Source organism: Chelonoidis abingdonii, chromosome 7, assembly GCF_003597395.2.
Source record: "Chelonoidis abingdonii isolate Lonesome George chromosome 7, CheloAbing_2.0, whole genome shotgun sequence".
Lineage (NCBI taxonomy): Eukaryota > Metazoa > Chordata > Testudines > Testudinidae > Chelonoidis > Chelonoidis abingdonii.
In genome coordinates this window covers 40474920-40494518 of record NC_133775.1, presented here as the reverse complement: position 1 = coordinate 40494518, position 19599 = coordinate 40474920, and the positions used below count along the sequence as shown (strand labels likewise).

Below are 19599 nucleotides of genomic sequence, written 5' to 3'. Positions count from 1 at the left end.
GATCAAAATGTCGTTTAATACATTCACATCAATATAACTACTGTCCAGATTTCTCTTTGTTATATAACCTAGTTATATATTAAAACAGTAAATCTCTCCTCAAAATCAAAGATGTATTTTTCATGCTGTAGTCCAGAAACAGGGTTGGATTTGGGGTCATGGTGATATTCAATTATTTAAAATAATTTATATTGTATAATAAATTGTTTTTCACAAAGAGCATATTTTCCAACAAATATTTACCTTTCTGTAATCAGGGTCATCCTGGCAAAGAAGGTCAGTCTGGAGAGAAAGGTGCTTTGGTAAGTTTCAAAACTTCCATAAACATATGTCTATTCAATTTTAATTTATTTGTTTATTTAATGAATTTGTCAACCATGTAATCTGTTGCTCTTATTGCTATTGGGAACATAAGTGATAGAAAATGCACCACCCATTCACAGTATGTGTGTGCTGACGATCATATTTATTGTGTACCAATCTGTGAACTCCACAAGCAGTTTTACTTTACCAGGGCACTCTATTTATATTTATTCATGTCTACTCAGGATTTAATAAACTGTCACATGGTCCAGACAGATAATCTGCAACTTCTTTGAGTTTGCAGTTTTATACTGTAAGCTACTTGCAGGGACGATTGAGAGGCTCTGTTAGGAGGGTCTATCAAAACACACACATTCAACAGATTTTTCAGTCACTTACAGCAAGTCAGTGGAAAATAATTTCTTCATTGTTGTGAAATATTTAAAGGGTTTATAAAACTCACTGCCATATTAAGGCCAGTCTTGCTGAATAACACATGACTTCCCAAGTAGTCCTGCTGAAGACAACAGAGTAAAGTACTATACATTATAAATAGTATAAATCAGGGTATAAGTATCTGGCCCTTATCCTGCAATCTATTACATGTTTGGGGGCCTTTTTTTTTTATTATGAGGCCAGGAAGTATTATGAAACAGGATGTACTACTAAAGTAACAAAGGTTTATCCTCTCTTAATTTTATATTTGCAAAGGTGTAGTGAAATATATTTAAAAAAAATCCTCAGGAAACAATAAATGCCCCAAAATCTCCAGTCAGTATCAATTAAATGTTGCATTTTTTTTTTAATCAGACCCTGTTAACTTTGGGGAATTTTTAAAAGAGACCATGATTGATTGATTTATTACTCTAAGGAAAATGTAAACACTGAAAAAAAGAGTCAGATTCTGAAAGATCTGCATATATGGGAATAGCAGATGCCTATATGAGAGTAGAGTATGGCACAGAATGTGCATTTGTGAGATTTTTTTTTAAATGCTGGGGAAGGGCTAGTAGAGTGATATACTCTTATGTCTTTATAGCTGACACATAGCATCTGCCCTGTGCAGACATCATTAACACTGGTGTGTTCTCCTTATATTTTCAACATTATCATAATTTCAGATTATTTATGTTGTGGGTTGATGTTTTTAGCACGTCACTTTCATTTGAAATTTCTAAAAGTATAAATCCACAGCAAAACCATAAATAGATCCACAGAAAATCTGAAAAACGCTTTGATATTCCCACAAGTTTTCTTGGGGGCAGTCAGCCAGAAAAACCTGTCTGCCCAGTATTATTCCAATGTCTTCCTTTAGACTTCTTGTAATATAATTAAGGTAAGTGGATCTTACTTAGAAAACTATTTGTTAACTGACTAACAGAGAGAGTTTTTCTAATCCAATGTATTTTAGGGGCCTCCAGGTCCTCAGGGTCCAATTGGCTATCCTGGTCCTCGTGGTGTGAAGGTATGATTAATTTTTTTAAAAAATCTGAATATTTGAAACTTTCTGGTTATGTACAGTGAGGCATTTTCTCATTGCTTTCTGCAGGGAGCTGATGGTGTCCGTGGTCTCAAAGGCTCCAAAGGTGAAAAGGTAAACATAGAATTGGACTTGCTTTTGTTAAACAAATAGTGTTTCCTGTGTTCCAGTAAACAAAAGGGTCTCCTTTTTTCAGCACTACATCTTTTATTTCCTTCCCGCAAGCAGTGTTGTTCCCAGACAGCAGTGGTTACTTTTCACCATCCCTGAATCTCCACTGCCCTGTACCTTGCACAGCTATTTACATCTGTGTAAAATGGATGTAAAATTCTACCAGATCAGAGCAATAGCAATTTGCACCCACTTTGCACAGGTGTAACTGACTACACAAGGTGCAGGGCAGTGGAGAATTAGCCTTCCCTCTTTCCCCCACTGACAATAGTGGATCCCTAGAAGCTTGTCACATCCACGACGCTTGTGACAATTACTACTTTCATTCCTGTGATTCATACTATAGACTAGATTCTGTATTTCTTATACACCCAAACCTTCCATTGGCTTCCAGACTTTCTGGTGGCTAAAATACAGACAATAGGCCAGATCCTTTGCTATGGCAAAAATGTGCACAGCGTGAATAGGGAATGTATAAATGTGATTAAAACTCACTTTGCATTCTCCCTAATCTGCTGCTGCTACTATATGCAGGGCAAGTCCCCCTACATGAACCTAGACCACACTCTGGCTGCTGCAACCTCCATTAGCTTCGAGTGACCCCTTGGGGCCAAAACCCCAGCCAGGGATTGTCGTAGGGATATCCTAGCCCTACCTCTTTCTTCATTGTTATAACTGCAGGCAGTGGAGGAGTGGCATAAGAGCCTGTGTGCTAACTGTATCCCACTGGAGAATCCTTGCACTGAGCTGATCCTTCTGGGGATGGATGAACAAGTTTTAGAGTCAGTCTGTCCCAGAACTGCAGTTAAACAACCATCTCACACAGGCATATCTGGCCTTATTGCTCTGTTACCACAGAGTGCACGTTTATTTTTCAGGACTGAAGGTTCTCGCTTGAAAACTGCCTTTGACATCAGTATTAGAGATCTGCCTGCAGGATCAAGTCCCTGAAAAGAGTTTCATGCTTTTATCAATCTCAGTTTAATTAATCCAGCTGACTGTTTCAGGGCTGCCCATAAAGTTCTGCAATACAATTCTGTTAATTATAATAACCTTCTTCACTATATGACCAAGCCGTATATAAACATGAGTTATTATTCAAAATATAGCAAACATGCAATGAGGATAAATAAATAACAGATTTTTTCCATATTGATAAATAATGATATAGCTGTATCTCCACAAATAAATAGATATAAAGATAAACAGTGCTCAGTAGTTCATTGGGTTCTTTGAATAGGACATTAAAGACCAAGGACATTAAAGACCTCCTAGTACCTTGTATAATCCTAACAGTTGTTTGATGGTAGCTGCTGGATGACACAAAACATTAATGCACAACTTAAAATTGAGACTGATGTACCAAATACATAGAAACCCTTTAGACTCCAGGACATGTGCTGTAGTGGAGTTTATATGTCTGTTACATATAGGCATAATTGATTTAGAGGAGTTAAATACTACTGTGAAAAGCACAGTATCATGAGAAGACAGAGGTAGAGCAATTGATCAATCTGGCACACCATTATTGATCTCATGTGGTCCCAAAGTTGACAAGGGAGTTATGACTCTGCATTGACCGATAGACTGTGAATAGAACTCTGTAGGTAACCACAAACAAACAAACAAAAACAGAGTAGGGCCATAGAGCATTAGTTCATGGATTCATTCTCAGCTCCAAGCTGAACTAAAATCAAGTTCCTCTAGCTCTCAGTAGCTGGGACCTCACTGTGACGGTTGAAGAGTTTCATTACATTTAACAACTTTTTGATCTGTGATAGGCACAGTGTTCAATCCTCGTGGGTATGCTCATCCAGTCAGATTACCTAAAGTTTTCATTCCATTTGTAAAAATATCTCTTTTAATAAACATATTTTTCTATCTGTTGTGCTTTCTTTAGGGTGAAGATGGTTTCCCAGGATTTAAAGGTGACATGGGTCTTAAAGGTGACAGAGTAAGTATTTATATAGAAAAATATAGTACTTAGAAATTATAGCTTTTAGCCTGTGAATATCACTTTAATCTTATTTATAATTACATTTTTAAAAAAACCAGCAGTGCACACCTGTAGATTTGGGGCCAGATTCTCATATGGTGGGAATCAGCATCACTCTGTTGACTGCAGTGGAGCTCACCAGTTTACACCAGCTGAGATTCTGGCCCCAGATTGCATGGTTTTAAGCTAACATTGCCAGCAGACTAATTAGTTATCCAAGCATCCATATTTTCACTCTAATTCCATTCCATGTATAATGTACTAGATTAATCTTTCAGGGCCAGATTCTGGCTGGTGCAGGGGAAATGATGTAACCATATTTCACAGGGGGCCACACTGATCCTCCAAAAGTGGTGTTAATATACACCCGTATCCTGGGTTTAAGTAACCCCATGCCCAACCCCCACAACTTGAATTCTGTTACTAGCACAAAAACACTACTATTTTTTTCCTAATCTTCATTAACATTAGTTTTCAAGTAATTGTTTGTTTTATAAAATAAATCTTAAGATGTCCTGCTATTGCAAACAGTGTATTGGTGTGAACATAGGCAGTGGCTCTGTACTTATAGCATATTGAATTTTAGGGTGAAGTTGGTCCACTGGGTCCACGAGGAGAAGATGGCCCTGAAGGTCCAAAAGGTCGAGCAGGTCCAACAGGGGACCCAGGTGGTGCTGGGCAAGCTGGTGAAAAGGTTAGTAACCAACGGCTAATGTAAAGAAACATTGCCTCATAATGGAGATTAAACCAGGATCTTCAGCTCCAAAGGGCGGTACTGCTGAAAGTAGCTCCTTTAGCTATCAGATAGTGATAGGTTATTATGGCTGCTGAGGTCAGCCACTAGAGTGATTTCAGTCACTACACAAATAATGGAAATTATTATTTTGTAGCTATACATAGAAATGCATAATACTTCCTGGCACATGAGACAGCCAAGCCCTGTCCTGAGGAGTTTACAGTATAAACTAACAAAGACAAATATGACTCAAAGAAAATTTGACACCAGCATGGATGGAGATAGTGCTGGAAAGTAGTTTGGCATTGAAAGGCTACACAGAAGATCTGAAGGAGCAGAAATTGTACGGTGAATGGGAAGAGAGAAGTTGTTTTAAGTATAAGGAGTATCATAACAAAAAAACACAAAATCAGGAGTGGCAGAAGGAGAGCAAGATGCTACTAAGAAGGAAGACTGAACAAAGTGTGGGGCATTAGAGCATAGTGAAAAACAAAGACTGAGGTGTATGGAGGGCATGCGATGTAGAATCTTGAAAATGAGAATAATGATCTTGAACCTAATACAGAAAGAGAGAGAGGAAGCTGGAAAAGGGAATTGAAGGCATTGTATGTAAAAGGTCAGAGTGGCGTTTCAGTGCAGTGTTTTGGGTAGCCTGGGCCAGGAGAGAGGTAACACATAGAAGCTCAAAAATGAGGGAGCTTGTGGTGGAAGAGAAGTAGGGGGATGAGAATATAGGATGGAATCAGGAGGTGCAGTGTTTTAATTAGAGCTGTGTGGAGCACAGAAATTGTTTCACAGAGGACTGTGAGATTTCAAACAATGACTTAATTCTGAATTGGAATCCCCAACATTTCAGAATTCTCCACAAAAGAAGAATCTCATTTCATTCATTTCATGTCCAATTGGTTGTGTTTCATTTTGACAAAATCAAAATGTTTTGTTTTGATTCTAACTTTGTATAAAATAAAGTATACATACACACACACACACACACACAATATCAAAATGAAAAGCCCTTTCAAAAACAAAAATCTAAGTGTTTAGTTCAAAAAATATCAAAATGGGTCATTTCAACATTGTTAGAACTTATCTGCCCCACACACAACTTTTTTTCTGCAAATGAAATTTTGACAAAATCAGCACAATTGTGTGATGTGTTTCAGTTGACGGAACTGCATTTTCTGATGGAAAATTGTTTCATCAAAGTTTTTCTGACTCACACTAATTTTAATTCTGGCTTTACCTTAGTATGGCCTTAAGAAAGTCATATTACCTTTCTGTATCAGTTTCTCTATCTTTAAAACGGAAGTAATGGGATTTAACCCTGGAACCTCATGGGTCTGATGTGAGGATTAGATTCATAGTGCCCTTTGAGATCATCTAGTCTGTTCCTCCTCTATAACATTGTCCATAGAACTTCCCCAAAATAATTCCTAGAATTTATCTTTTAGAAAAACATCCAATCTTAAAAATTGTGTGAGATGCAGAATCCACCATAACCCTTGATAAATTGTTCCAGTAGTTAATTACCCTCATGGTTGAAAATATATGCCTTATTTCCAATCTAAATTTATCTAGCTTCAACTTCCAGCCTTTGGATCATGTTACGCCTTCTTCTGTGAGATTGAAGGGTCCATTATTAAATATTTGTTACCCATGTAGATACTTATAGACCCTAATCAAGTCATCCCTTAATCTTCTTTTTCTGAAAATAAATAGATTGAGCTCTCTGCATCTATCACTATAACATATTTTCTAATCCTTTAATCATTCCCATGGTTCTTCTTTGAACCCACTCCAATTTACTAACATCTTTCTTGAATTGTGGGCCCCAGAACTGGATTTCAGCAGCAGTTGCCAGTACAGAGGTAAAATAACCTCTCTACTCCTACTTGTGATTTCCCTGTTTATGCATCCCAGGATCACATTAGCTCTTTTGGCCACAGGATTACAGTAGGAGCTCATGTTTATCCATCATGACCCCCTAATCTTTTTCAGCATCACTACTTCCCAGGATAGAGCCCTCCCCCATCCTCTAAGTATGGCCTACATTCTTTGTTCCTAGATGTTTATATTTATCTAAATATAACAAAATGCATTTTGTTTGCTTGTTCCCAGTTTACCAAGTGATCCAAATAGTTCTGAATCAGTGACTTGGCATATTCAGTATTTACCACTGTCCCATTTTTGTGTCATCTGCATACTTTATCATTGATGGTTTTATGGGTTTTTTTCAGATCATCGATAAAAATGTTAAATAGCATAGGGCCAAGAACTGATCCCTGTGGGAGTCTGCTGGAAACGAACCAGCTTGACCGTTACCCATTTATAATTACATTTTGAAACCTATCACTTAGCCAATTTTTAATCCATTTAACATGTGTCATGTTAATTTTATATGGTTCTATTTTTTTAATTAGAATGTTTTATTGTGCCAAGTCAAACAACTTACAGAAGTCTAAGTATATTTTAATATCACTTTTACTTTTATCAATCAAACTTGTAATCTCATAAAAATACTGAAGTTACTTTGATAGGATCTATTTTCTATAAACCCATTTTGACTTATATTAATTACTTTATCCTCCTTTAATTCTTTACTAATCAATCCTGTATCATCTGTTCCATGATCTTTCCTAGTATTGATGCCAAGTTGACAGTACTATAATTACCCACATCATCCCATTTGCCTTTTTTTTTAAAAGTTGGCACAATATTTTCTTTCTTCTGGAACTTTCCCAGTGCTCCAAGGCTTATTGAAAATCAACAGTAATGGTCAAGCAAGTCCTCAGCCAGCTCTTTTAAAACTCTTAATGCAAGTTACTTGGACCTGCTGATTTAAAAATGTCTAGCTTTAATAACTGCTGTTTAGCATCCTCCAGAGATATTTTTGAAATAGAAAGAGTGTTATAATCACTATATGATGAAACTATTTCATCTCTTTTTGATCCAGATATAAAACAGAAATATTTATTGAACACTTCTGGGTTTTTTTCTGCATTATTGTTGATAATTCTACCATTTCTGTTCAGTAATGGACCTATACCATTGTCAGGATTCTTTTTGTTCCTAATATATATATATTTTTTAAAATTCCTTATTTACCTTAATTCTGATGCCCATAGATTTCTCCTTGTGTTCCTTTGCTTTCCCTTACCAATTTTTTACAATTCTTAATTTCTGAATTATATTTATTAATATAAGCTTCCACTTTCTTCCATTTGTTATTATTTTTATAGCTGTCTTCACTTCCTCTCTGAACCTGGTTAGTTTTTTTAAACCATCAAAGCCTTCTTCCTCAGGTATGAGATTGAGGCTTTTTTGGAGGGCAAATAGTAAGGTGTTTTTAAATTATTGCAATTTATCATTCAATTTATCTGATTTAATTCCTCCTCCCAGCTGATCTGGCTCATAATTGGCCCTATTAAAGTTGTGTGTGTGTGTGAGTGTGAGAGAGAGAGAGAGAGAGAGATCTAGACTTTATTCGCTTGCATGTTATAAATTTGATCATGTCATGATCACTTGTATCTAAGTTATCATTACATTTTATTTCTGTGATCAGTTCCTCTTAATCTTTTAGGACAAAAGATCTAATAAAAATACTTAAAGTCTATACACTATTTAAACATATAAAGGACTATATAGATGCTCAGTGTTAAGAAAGATGACCAGTATCATGGACTAGAGTTTCAGCAAAAGGAACTAAAAAGGAAGGAACATATTTTAGCGATAGTAGAGATAGAAAGAAATCCTCTTTCATTATAAGTTGCTTCTTGTCATAAACATAACATTACTGTTCATAATGATTTATTTACATGGCATACTAGAAGTTCAGGAAAAGTTATATTTGTGACTTGATACTGGAATCATTCATAAATTGTCATCAAATAACTTATCTTAAAAGTCAGTTGACTCATTCCAAGAAGAGTTATTTTCTGTCTTATTTAACTATTGGGAGCTATTTATGAATTAATGTTCCCCAAAATGTTGCAAAATACCCTGCCAGCTGATAACAAGGTCATGAATCAAAGAACATATAACAAAAGAAGGCTAAAACTATTGTCCTGGATGAATGGACGCACAATTCAGATTGGAATATCACTTTGTATTCAATTGTAACTGGATCAGTGAACAAGTTCTATTAAAACAAGAATTGATAGGAACTTTTCCCCAAACCATAACTGGTTCTTTAGTTAGCTTCTTTCATAAAATTTCTGAATGTTGCATTTTCTGTTTTCAGCCAGGACCGAGAGTACTGAAATACCATGAAAAAGGCTATTCCTACATCCTATCTGACCTGGCAAAAATATGAAAATATTAGGATTCTCATAGGAAAGTGTACTGTTATGAGATTTACAAATGAATGTACCATTTTCAGTATAGCTAACTCCAAACATTCAAAATATTCAAAACATTCAAAATATAAGTAAAAAAAATCATGAGACGAGGTAAAGACTCATAAGATTTGAAAATATAACAAATTTAGAGTTCTGTTAATTTGTATTCTGGTTTTTGAGCCCTAAGGATTCAGTTTTTTCCACCTTTATTCCACAAAGGCTAGCGAGCTATTTGCCCCTCACCCCCACATTGAAAGCTGAGATTTTCCTATAATCCTCTTGATTTCAGTAGCTGGAGCTTTAAGAAAAATACCAAATACCAGGAGACGTGTGACAGAATTATAAGAGTTAGCATCACTGTTGTCTTAGTTTAGATGAGCCTCTGAAATATATTTGATCCAGATTATTCCTATTTGTATGGATACTAACTCCTTATATTCCATATCCTGAGTCAAATATCCAGCCTGGATGCTGGGCCAATATGAGATGGATTGGGGGAGAGTACTCACTGCTCTCCATGATAAGGGCTGGCTGCAGAATTGCACTGTGAAGGCATCCACAGTCTAATGGTTGGAATAGTCTCTGTGACCCTAACATCTTCCCATACCAACATGAGGATGGGAAAAAGGGAAGATCCATGTAACAGCAGCAATCTGTGCCCTGTCCTCTGCCACTCACTGGGAGATCCCCACTGTGCAGAAGGTGCCCAACTCAGTCCAACTCCCCAACATCCTGAAGACTACTTTGGTCCTTCTGTCTTCTCCACTTTCATGTGATCCTCCTGCCAGGGAATCCTCCACACCCAAGGAGGAAGGGGATCGATTTGCTCAAATAATAATGCCAGCGCTGAGCATACTGAAGAAAGAGCAAATGGGCAGAAAGGATCTCCTCACCAAAAAGACTCCAAATAGTCATCTTGGTTCTGTCTCCCATTGAAATCGGGAGCAAGACTCCCACTGAATTTATCAGAGTGTGATGCAATGTTATGCTGTGAAATTTTTCTTTTAGGAGATGCTACCTTAAGTATTTCTAAGGCATTCAACTGGTTTTGATATGTAATATAGCTGTGAGTGTGGTTGTCTTTATAGATGGCTGAATTATTCTTTAATAATATCTCCTGCCAGGCACAAACTTTCACTAATATAAGTTATGTTCTGCATCTTTATTCATCGGCTTTATTTTTTTAAGAACACACATTTATTTTGTCAAATGCCACTTTTCAGGCAGGAGCTCCCCCATATCTCTTTTCTAGCATCCCAGATTATTGCTGGAGTACAAGATTATGTTCCATTCTCACATCTTTTCTGTAGAGACCACTTCAAAATTGTGATGGCCTGGAATACTGTAAGAGTGTTTACAATAGTCATATTCTTCTCTAGCGGCTCTGGCTCTTAGAGACCAAAACAACTATTCCTTATTTTTGAAAATGACAAATTAGCTCACATTCTGTTTTATTACCTAAGACTATAATGGGACCTACACTACGAAATCTGAACACAGCAATGCTCCCTCCTTCCACCTTCAGGCAGTAGAATTAGTAACATCAGTAGCATCAATCTACTCAGCCTATTTTCCTCTCTGATACTGGAAAGAGAGCCATCTTTCTCAAAACACAGCACATATTATGTGATATTGGATTATTCTTGGGGTATTATTTTCAATGATGTTTTCTGAGATAGTTTAGAATTCTTCAAGACAACCTGTAGTGCTTGATCTTCAAATATCCATTGGCTTTCATGGAGATTATAGATAAAGAAAACACATTAGCCATGATGTGGTACAATATGAAGAGCACTAAGTGGCCTGTTATGGGAATTGCCTTTTGTGTTATAGTGTGTGTTAATGTTTTGTTGCTACCGTCACTAGATTACAGTGTTAGAAGAGTGTTTGGGTGAAATCTTGGGATCATTGTAGTCAATGGCAAAACATCATCCATTTCAACAAGATTAGTATTTTATTCTTGGAACTGAGGTTTTGGAAACAAAGCCAATTGACCAGTTCTGAGAAGGGAAATAGGTGAAGTGTGAAGATACATTTAATAAAATATTTGATTGTATTTGTTATGGAAGGAAACAAACTCTAAATAAAATTATGACTAAACTACTAAGAACTACTAGAAACAATATAATTTTTTTTTAATTTCAGGGTAAACTTGGGGTTCCAGGACTGCCAGGATATCCAGGAAGACAAGGTCCAAAGGTAAATGAGTTAATTTTATTTATGGCATTCAAGAGTGAATATGCTGTGGACAAATTAACCACAATGGCAGCTGTTCTGTTAGTTATATATTTAAAGAAGGAAGATATGAGCATCAAACCCCAAGTTGTTTCTCATTCTGTCTTTTCCGACCATAATATTTTAATTTATGTTAAAAAATGTGTTAGTGGTCCATAATGAACAATTGTTATGGACCTGTTTTCCCCTTCCTTCAACCATACAACTTTTAAGCCCCTGCCAATCTTACTTGCATTATATATCTGTGCCAGCAATATACTATTGCACACATCATGGACTGTTGAAAAAGATCCAACTGCTGATACTCTTGCTTCTTTAAGACTAAAAGCCATATATTGCTCCCAGAACTCACACTGGTGCTCATGGAAATTTGCAGTATGGTCTGAGGACCCAGATATAGTCCTTAGACTTTCACTGCTATGTTTCTGCCATCTTCCACTAGCTACAGAAAGAGCCATATAACATCTCTAACACACTTCCAAGTGTGTCACCATGAAAGATAGGAGTTGGGCTGTTACAATATTGTCTTTCACATATTTTCCCTTTGCTTCTGTTAAGAGGGTGACTGATGTCTGTTGCTTGACGTTCATATAACCAGAATGCTTAGCTTTGTTCTTTCTCCTGGGTTAATCCCCTACCTTCTGTCCACAATTCCTGTTTTGTTTGTTTCTTTTTTTGCAGTTGTCCTTCCTTCAAGTATCATTTGGACTCTGTCGCCACTAGAAAATATCTGTGTTAGCTGGTTCTGTTTCTAAATTATTTATAAAGATTTAAAATGGTAAATTACATTTTAAAAGGATCAATTTAACATATCTTTGAGAAATGGCTTAGTGTAGACTAAGCAAATGTTAGAAAGACCTATTAAAAATCATTTTCAGACTAGGCAGGAATGGGAATGTTAAAAATGTCAGGGACATTTCCTGTTATCTGTGGAAGTCCCCCTCTACATCATACCTTCAGAGATATGTCAAAGATGAGACCAGCTGGGAATGCATAGTACAATAAATGAAAAACTCTTACCTCTTTAGCAGGACTGAATGTCATCTCAGTAAAATATTGAGCTTTCTTTTAGGCTAGTGGTTCTCAAATTTATTTGATCAGACCCCCTTTGTGTCTTTGTAGTAGTTTATGTCCCCCCACCCACCTGCCCACACATAAGTACATATACCGCCACCTATGGTCCTTCTGTATTAGCCTCAGCCACCTGGGATTGACAGCCAGAGCTCTTTAAAAAAAAGCACACAGCTCGGGCCTCCCTTGACACACTCCCACATCTCCTTTGGGAGGCCCACCCCATAGCTTGAAAACAGCTGCTCTAGTCTAAATTCTGGGATCTGTTCTTACTTCCAAATTTGAACTAGTGATTTTTTTTTGACAGAGATAATGCTTTCTGGATAACTAACTGAAGTATTTTTTATGTCTATAGCCTACCATCTGGCCCTATGTTTCTGCTAAGTAAACTCTCTTAAGAGTATTTATTCACTGAATACTCTGTGCTAATGAAATAGACCCTAGCTGTCTAAGGAAAGTGTTTCTCAAGGTGAATACTCTTGATAAAGAGATCCCTTCTTGCTTCTGCCTTTTAACCTAAATGTCTGAGATTTCAGTCTTCCTTTTTGTTCTCTTTTGAAATGTCTAAGATCAAAGAGGTTTTACATTATTCAGTATTAAGAACAAAAAAGAAGTACACTTCAAAGAAAATTGGTGTATATTTTCCAATATAGATGTCACTGGGAATTTTGTTAAGTTAAATTAAAACTGAAATTAATTCAAATTATACTCACTGTTGGCTATTCCATGAAGTTTAGGCAACCAGATTAGAAAGGGTATGGATTGCTATAATGCATCAAGTCACTCAGGGCCTGTTCTTTGGCCACCCTTATGCATATTGGGTAGCATGTTTTTCTACCCATAGTCCTGTTGAAATCAACATTAAAAAGGATGATCAAATCAAAGGTGCATATAATCAGTAATTGTTGTCTAAAGGAAATAAGAAGTCCTGTCCCAATAGTCAGTAGATGGTTCAAGGTTATTTTTTTTCTGCCACTTATTTGCCTTGCATGAATTTGCTTCTGTGTGCAGTTCTTAGGCATAGATACCATTATAAGATAATTTCACTATATTTTTCTTAAAGCTAGTCCTCATCAGCTTGATTGCAGGAATACTTCAATACTTAGAATACTGTGTATATTAAATATTTATAGCTAAGCCTTTCATACTAATGCCTGAACAGTTTTTCTCTCTTGTACTATAACACATATTTAAGGGCCCACTTGGGACCTCATACAAAATTAGACTTTCTTCAGGTTTTATACACTGAATCTCAACTGGTGAAAACAATTCAAGCAAGAAATTCCTTCTTTCTCTGTTCACTAAAACTATCAGCACTGGGGTTGTGTGACCCCCCAAAGACAGCTTAGTTAGTGGATAAATGGAACACCTTGTCATAAATAAGGTATATTAAAAGGAAACCAAGAAGAACTTAAAACAAAATAGAGAAGATATTAGTTGATGCTACAAAGAGAATGGAGCAGTTCTTTCTCACACTCTGGCCATTTAGATTTTAGCTAGCTGTTTACCTGTTGCTAAACCAATAATAAAAAAACACACTAACATGTTGTGCATACAAAGATGGATGAGCTATCGCAGCAGGAAACTGAGCAGAATATGGCCAGTACTACCCTATTGACAGGCCAAACCAAACGTGCCTGTGATTTTTAATCTTCCATAACTTGAAAGTAAGTTATGTCAAGTCAATGGTCTTTTCTAACCCCAGGTCACCCCCTTAGCAAATCAGTGCACTGGGAGCTGACAAGCCAGCACTATCCTTCAGAATGGTATGACAGAAGTAGAAAGGGTAAAGGATTACATGGAGGGGCAGGAAGAGAAAGGAATAGTTCCTGGAAACAGCTGTATTTGTTGACTCATGTCAGTTCTCCATGTAACCATTTTGTTGTGGTGGAGGGAATGGTGACATTTATAGCTCATTAGCTAAGTTTAGCAAATATTTTCCTGATGGTCACCACATTTTCTAAGTTTTCTCTGTAACCATAGAATATTAGGTTCTTCCTTCACAGTGAATGCTTCCTAACCTGGATTAATGGTTAATTACTGTGAGCATCCATTATCTTGCCTAAATTTCATGCACCACAAGAGTGTATAACCTCTAAATTTTTTATGTATACATTGTTCCATAGAGTAAATGCATGTGATTATCCAATGGTCACCTTTTTTATGAATAAAGCAACCAACTTTGTCAATGTTGATCATAACACTGGAACATAAGTATCATTTTCATTTGAAAGATAAGAGTGGGGCATCACTTAGCAAGATGCTCTTTTGAGGAGCTCTTGTTCCCTTGAAGAATATCCCTGCTGATCAGGGTTGGTAAAGGTATGGTCTCCATGTAAGTGAAAAGCATTACTGGTTATCTCATCAAAAGTATTTCTTCTGACTAGGAAACTCAGGGCTTTCTGCTAACTGCACACTGTCTAATCCTGGCAGAGACCCTCCAGTATTAAAGCTAATCTGAGAGCTTTCTAGGGTATTATATATATTTTATTATAGACGTGGGTGTCTGAAAATATATGAGAGAGAAGATGTCCGTAATAAATACTAGGACCTCTTCTTCAAATAAATACATATATACAACTGCTATTGAAGTCAGAATGCATGAAGGACTTTGTCGGGGGAGATGGGGAAAATGTGTAGGTAGGGTTTAGCAAGCAGTTTCATTCCAAACTCAAGATTCTTTCCTGAAACTCAGCCCAAGTTATGTTTTGGGCTTTACGCAGGGCCGGCTCAAGGCCCCAGCACGCCAAGCGCATGCTTGGGGCAGCATGCCTCGGTGGTCACTGGTCCTGTGGCTCCGGTGGAGCATCCGCAGGCACAGTCTGCGGGAGATCCACTGGAGCTGCGGGACCGGCGAGCTTGGGGCGGCGAAATGGCTAGAGCTGGCCCTGGCTTTATGCAATCACAATATGCAACCACACTTAGAGCATCAGTGCTAGGTTTACAGACCTCTGTAAAGAGAGTTCTGCTAAAACAGATGCTTCCTATTGAGTTACCTAAATTGAATAGAACTGGAGTTTTTAATGTTAGTCACAATGTGTCTGTGAAATGTGAACGTGAACACACAGTAACAGCCACTTGAAAACAAAAGTGCAGATCAGCCCTCTTAAATAGCTGGCCAAAGAGCAATAAGGCCCACAAAAATGCTCTGGTGCAGCACTGATACTGCATTAAGAAAATGATTTTAGTTCTGCCACTCTGCTTCAGCAGAGGCAGGTTCCCAAGATTCATTTCTCTTGGTCATGATCTAATAAAATCATTTCTAGTGATGGCTAATGAACTTTTCTTTCTCACTGTTAACTAAAATTGGAAAAGATCTGTCAAACATTTTCTTATTGATGTTAATGAAAAATAATGTTATTACCTATGCTGATGTTTTTAATGCATTCAGGACTTGAGGCATTATGGTAAGTTAATTTTTAGATATTCACTAGAGCTGACATCTTTAAAAACTATTTCCACTGATCTAGTTGTAATGTACATTTTGCATCAATCTGGTGATGTGATTTTAATTCTAGATTAAGTACTGGATGTATTGTGGTGGTGTGACAGATATTTGATGATATTTGCATTCATTTCTCATACAGGGCTCCACTGGTTTCCCAGGATTCCCAGGTGCCAATGGAGAGAAAGGTGCAAGGGTATGATATACTTTAAAAAACAACAACACAATGCTTAATTAGCCTGTAGAGCTCTCTGCTAAAATATATAAAGACAAGAAGCTTCAAGAGAACACTGAAATATTATAGCATTGAGCCTTTATCTGGATAAGACTGAACATCCACAGTTATATAAAATGGGATCAAACTGCATGAGACATAAATCCTCATGCTTCAGGGCATTAACACAACCACTCAGTATCTGGGATAGATAGAAATTCTCTCACCAGGTAGCTTATTCAATAATTGTCTGTTAGGGAGTGTTTTTCATCTTCTTCTGAAAGATGGACTGAAAGTGGACTAGTTAGACAACTGGCAAGGACTATTTTCCTATCTTGTGAATTATCTAGATACCATGCAATTTAACTTGGATTTTGTATGCATTCTGATTCATCAGACTATAGCAAGCAGGATGAAGAACATATACTTATCAAGTGGTAGTAAAATGTCAGATTTTGCTGCTTCATTTTTTGAAGCACATGGGGAGAAGCTAATATGCAGCATCTCCAACTACAATAAAAAAAAAAGGGAAGGGGCAAGAAGAAGGTCACTGCAGTGCTGCCTGTAAAGCTCAACTAGATGTGGCTGATTGAGTTGTTAGAAAGCTGATAACATTATCAGAAGTGAAAGGATGACTTGGAACTTGTAGATCACAACTCAGTGTGATGTTAAGTCAGACTGAAGTAAAGAATATCATTATTGTGCCTACCAATCAATTTTATTTAGCAGCAAGGAATCAAAAGCACAGATTCACCACTTTAAATATGAATTTTTTGAGAAACAATTGCATTTTCTGTTTGCTTTTTTTCTTAAGAATGGTTTTAGCTGAGCTGAAGGCAGTTCTTTTTTTACTGTGACGAACAAGGAATGTAAAAAAAAAAATAAGACCCTATTTTTTGCATAAAGCAGTATTAAAAAACATTGTTTTGAACCATCAATCAGGAGGCTAAATTAGGAAACCTGAACCTGTAACATGCACAAGAACACACTTTTAAATATGAAAATATAAAGTTATTAGATGTAAAAAAAAAAGCCTCAATTCAGTCACGCATTTAACCATGGACTTCTGAATTGGGCCAGCATAACTGGCTTTATCTGTACAGGTAGTGACAATAGCAGTATAGTCTACAGACCTAACCATGGATCAGGAATCCATTGTGGTCAACACAGTACACACAATTTCAAAACAGTCCCTGCCTCCAAGAGTATGTCTGCACAGCAACTAGACACCCGCGTCTGGCCTGTGCCAGCTCACTTGGGCTCATGAGGCTCAGGCTGCAGGGCTATTTCAGTGCTGTGTAGACTTCTGGGCATGGACTGAAGCCTGGGCTCTAGGACCCTCCTACCTCACAGGCTCCCAGATCCTAGGCTCCAGCCTGAACCCGGAAGTCTACGCAGTAGTGAAACAGCCCCGTAACCCAAGTCCCACAAGCCTGAGTCAGCTGGCATGGACCAGACATGGGTTTTTTCTTTGCTGTGTGGACATACCCAAAGAGCTTACAACCAGAGTAGTATTCTAGTACTAAAATAGTATTCTTTTGTATGATGACGAAACAGTGAGAATATGCATGTAATTCTTTTAAAATTAGAATTTCATACGAAGATCCCATTTTCACTGGTTAGATTTTAACAAGTAACAGTCACAGTGTTTCTTTTTTCTATCAGGAGAATATGGCTTCTTGAATTAAAAGCTTCTTCACGCTGGAATCCATTACAATCCCAGCGTAAAGTCTACCCCATGAAAGGGGTCTATAGATTCTCCGTATGAAAGATATATTGGAGCTACATATTAAGGGCCAAGATGCTGGCTCTGTCCAAGGGCTATGCAGTATAGTCCCCATTCCTTCCTACAAAGAGATGTTTGCCAGTGCCATTTCCGTTCTTAGCCAATGGGGCTGTCCAGAGGGAGTGTGATGTACCATCTCCCAGTATGGTGCAGTGGGCTTGCTGCAAGGGAACTTCAATGAGAAATTCTGACTTATCCAGAATTCCTTTCAGGGACTCTAGTGGCTGTGAATGGGCCGTTCAGCAACATTAACATGTTCTGGTGCTAAGAGCAGAATCTAGCCCTATTGTAGAAGCTAATGAGTAAAGTTACATGCACAGTGATTTCATAAAGATGGTCAATTTTAGCAAAAACCTGTTTATGTAAATTAAAATGCACAGCAGATAGGAGGTAAAAGAGCATTTAGTCCTAGGAGAGCTGCACACTGCCTTATATCAACAGCAAAACTTTCATTCACAGTCAAACGCCACATGCTAAGATGATTTATTTGAACTTTCATTGGCAGGGTTTACATGGAAAACCAGGTCCCAGGGGACAGCGAGGACCAACAGTATGTACTTTCTTTTGTTTGTTTAAAACCATTACTTGCATCCCTTAGTGATTGCCACCCCTGTGATGTTTTAGACCTACTCTAAAAATGCATGGCTGACTCTGACACACTGTCCTGTAAGACTATCATCATTTGTATCTGAATCTCAAATCCACAGGGTCCTCGGGGATCAAGAGGCCCACGAGGTCCCACAGGAAAACCAGGCCCTAAGGTAATTGTCAGATGCTATTTGCTGCAAAACTATTTCTCAAAGAAAATCAGGCTTCACTTTTGAACAAATTGTTCTTATTTTCTAGGGCACTGCAGGCAGTGATGGCCCTCCTGGCCCACCAGGTGAAAGGGTAAGTCTGGAATAGCTTTTCCTCCTCACTTTATTTCCTGCATCTCTTTCTTTTCTCCTCTCTCCCCACTTTCTCATGTCTTTGCAGTTCTCTGGCTAGGATGTGAAGCAATTGCACTGTTATACTGTATCTCAAGGGTGGACTTTCTTACACTGCTGTCCTTCCTGCCCAGCTAGAAGCAGGAAGCCTTGAAAACTTATTTTTCCTCTCAGATACACAGTTTTGCATACCTAAGAGATTGGGATCATTGGGATGAGGTTGGGATCACCATCCAGATTTTTGGGTGCATATCCAAACACACCAAATTACATTTCTGAGCTTTATAAGATTCTCATTGTTAACAGAAATGTCCCATTCAGCAGAGTTGCTGTTAGTATATGGGTTTTTAAAAGTACTCAATGCCTCTAAAAGCTAATTGACAGAAACTGATTCTTTTGTCCTAATCACCTAATTACATGCTTGAGAACTCCTGCTGCTGGGTAAAATAGAATCCACTGCATAATATTAAATTTGAATCAATACACAATCAAATAGAGTCTGTATACTATGCAGTAGCACATAGAAAATTATAAAATTGATCTGTAATCACAGAGCTAGCAATTTAACTCCCACAGATAAGTAAATCTGCCCTTTGACTGCATTACTTGGAGAAGCTAAAGTTTGGATGACTGCATTTTGTTTCATCCCAGTTTTCACACAAACATATTTGTGGCTTCTTTTTACACAGACACATAGAGCACATGGATGGACAAAACCAACAACTGAGTTCCCAGTTGGGATTACTTTTCCCTTTTGACCTCAAGAATGTTTGATTCCAGTGTGCTCAAGCTGTAGTTTCTTAAGCAACCTAGTGTTGTCCCATGTTATGATAAGCCACATCATCTGCCACATTTCCATGTTCAGGATTGGTACCTGAATGCACTAACAGATGCAG

At 37.5% G+C, this 19599-nt stretch overlaps 1 protein-coding gene across 1 annotated transcript in view; it reads left to right on the top strand.

Moving 5' to 3' along the window:
* COL11A1 (collagen type XI alpha 1 chain) overlaps positions 1-19599 on the top strand; it is a 239140-nt gene that overhangs the window by 113578 nt on the left and 105963 nt on the right. Inside the window, exons 26-35 of the mRNA XM_032797054.2 lie at positions 258-302; positions 1715-1768; positions 1853-1897; positions 3855-3908; positions 4537-4644; positions 11169-11222; positions 15917-15970; positions 18280-18324; positions 18482-18535; positions 18621-18665. Coding sequence (XP_032652945.1) covers positions 258-302; positions 1715-1768; positions 1853-1897; positions 3855-3908; positions 4537-4644; positions 11169-11222; positions 15917-15970; positions 18280-18324; positions 18482-18535; positions 18621-18665 — 558 coding nt within the window. The remainder of the gene's footprint in view (positions 1-257; positions 303-1714; positions 1769-1852; positions 1898-3854; positions 3909-4536; positions 4645-11168; positions 11223-15916; positions 15971-18279; positions 18325-18481; positions 18536-18620; positions 18666-19599) is intronic.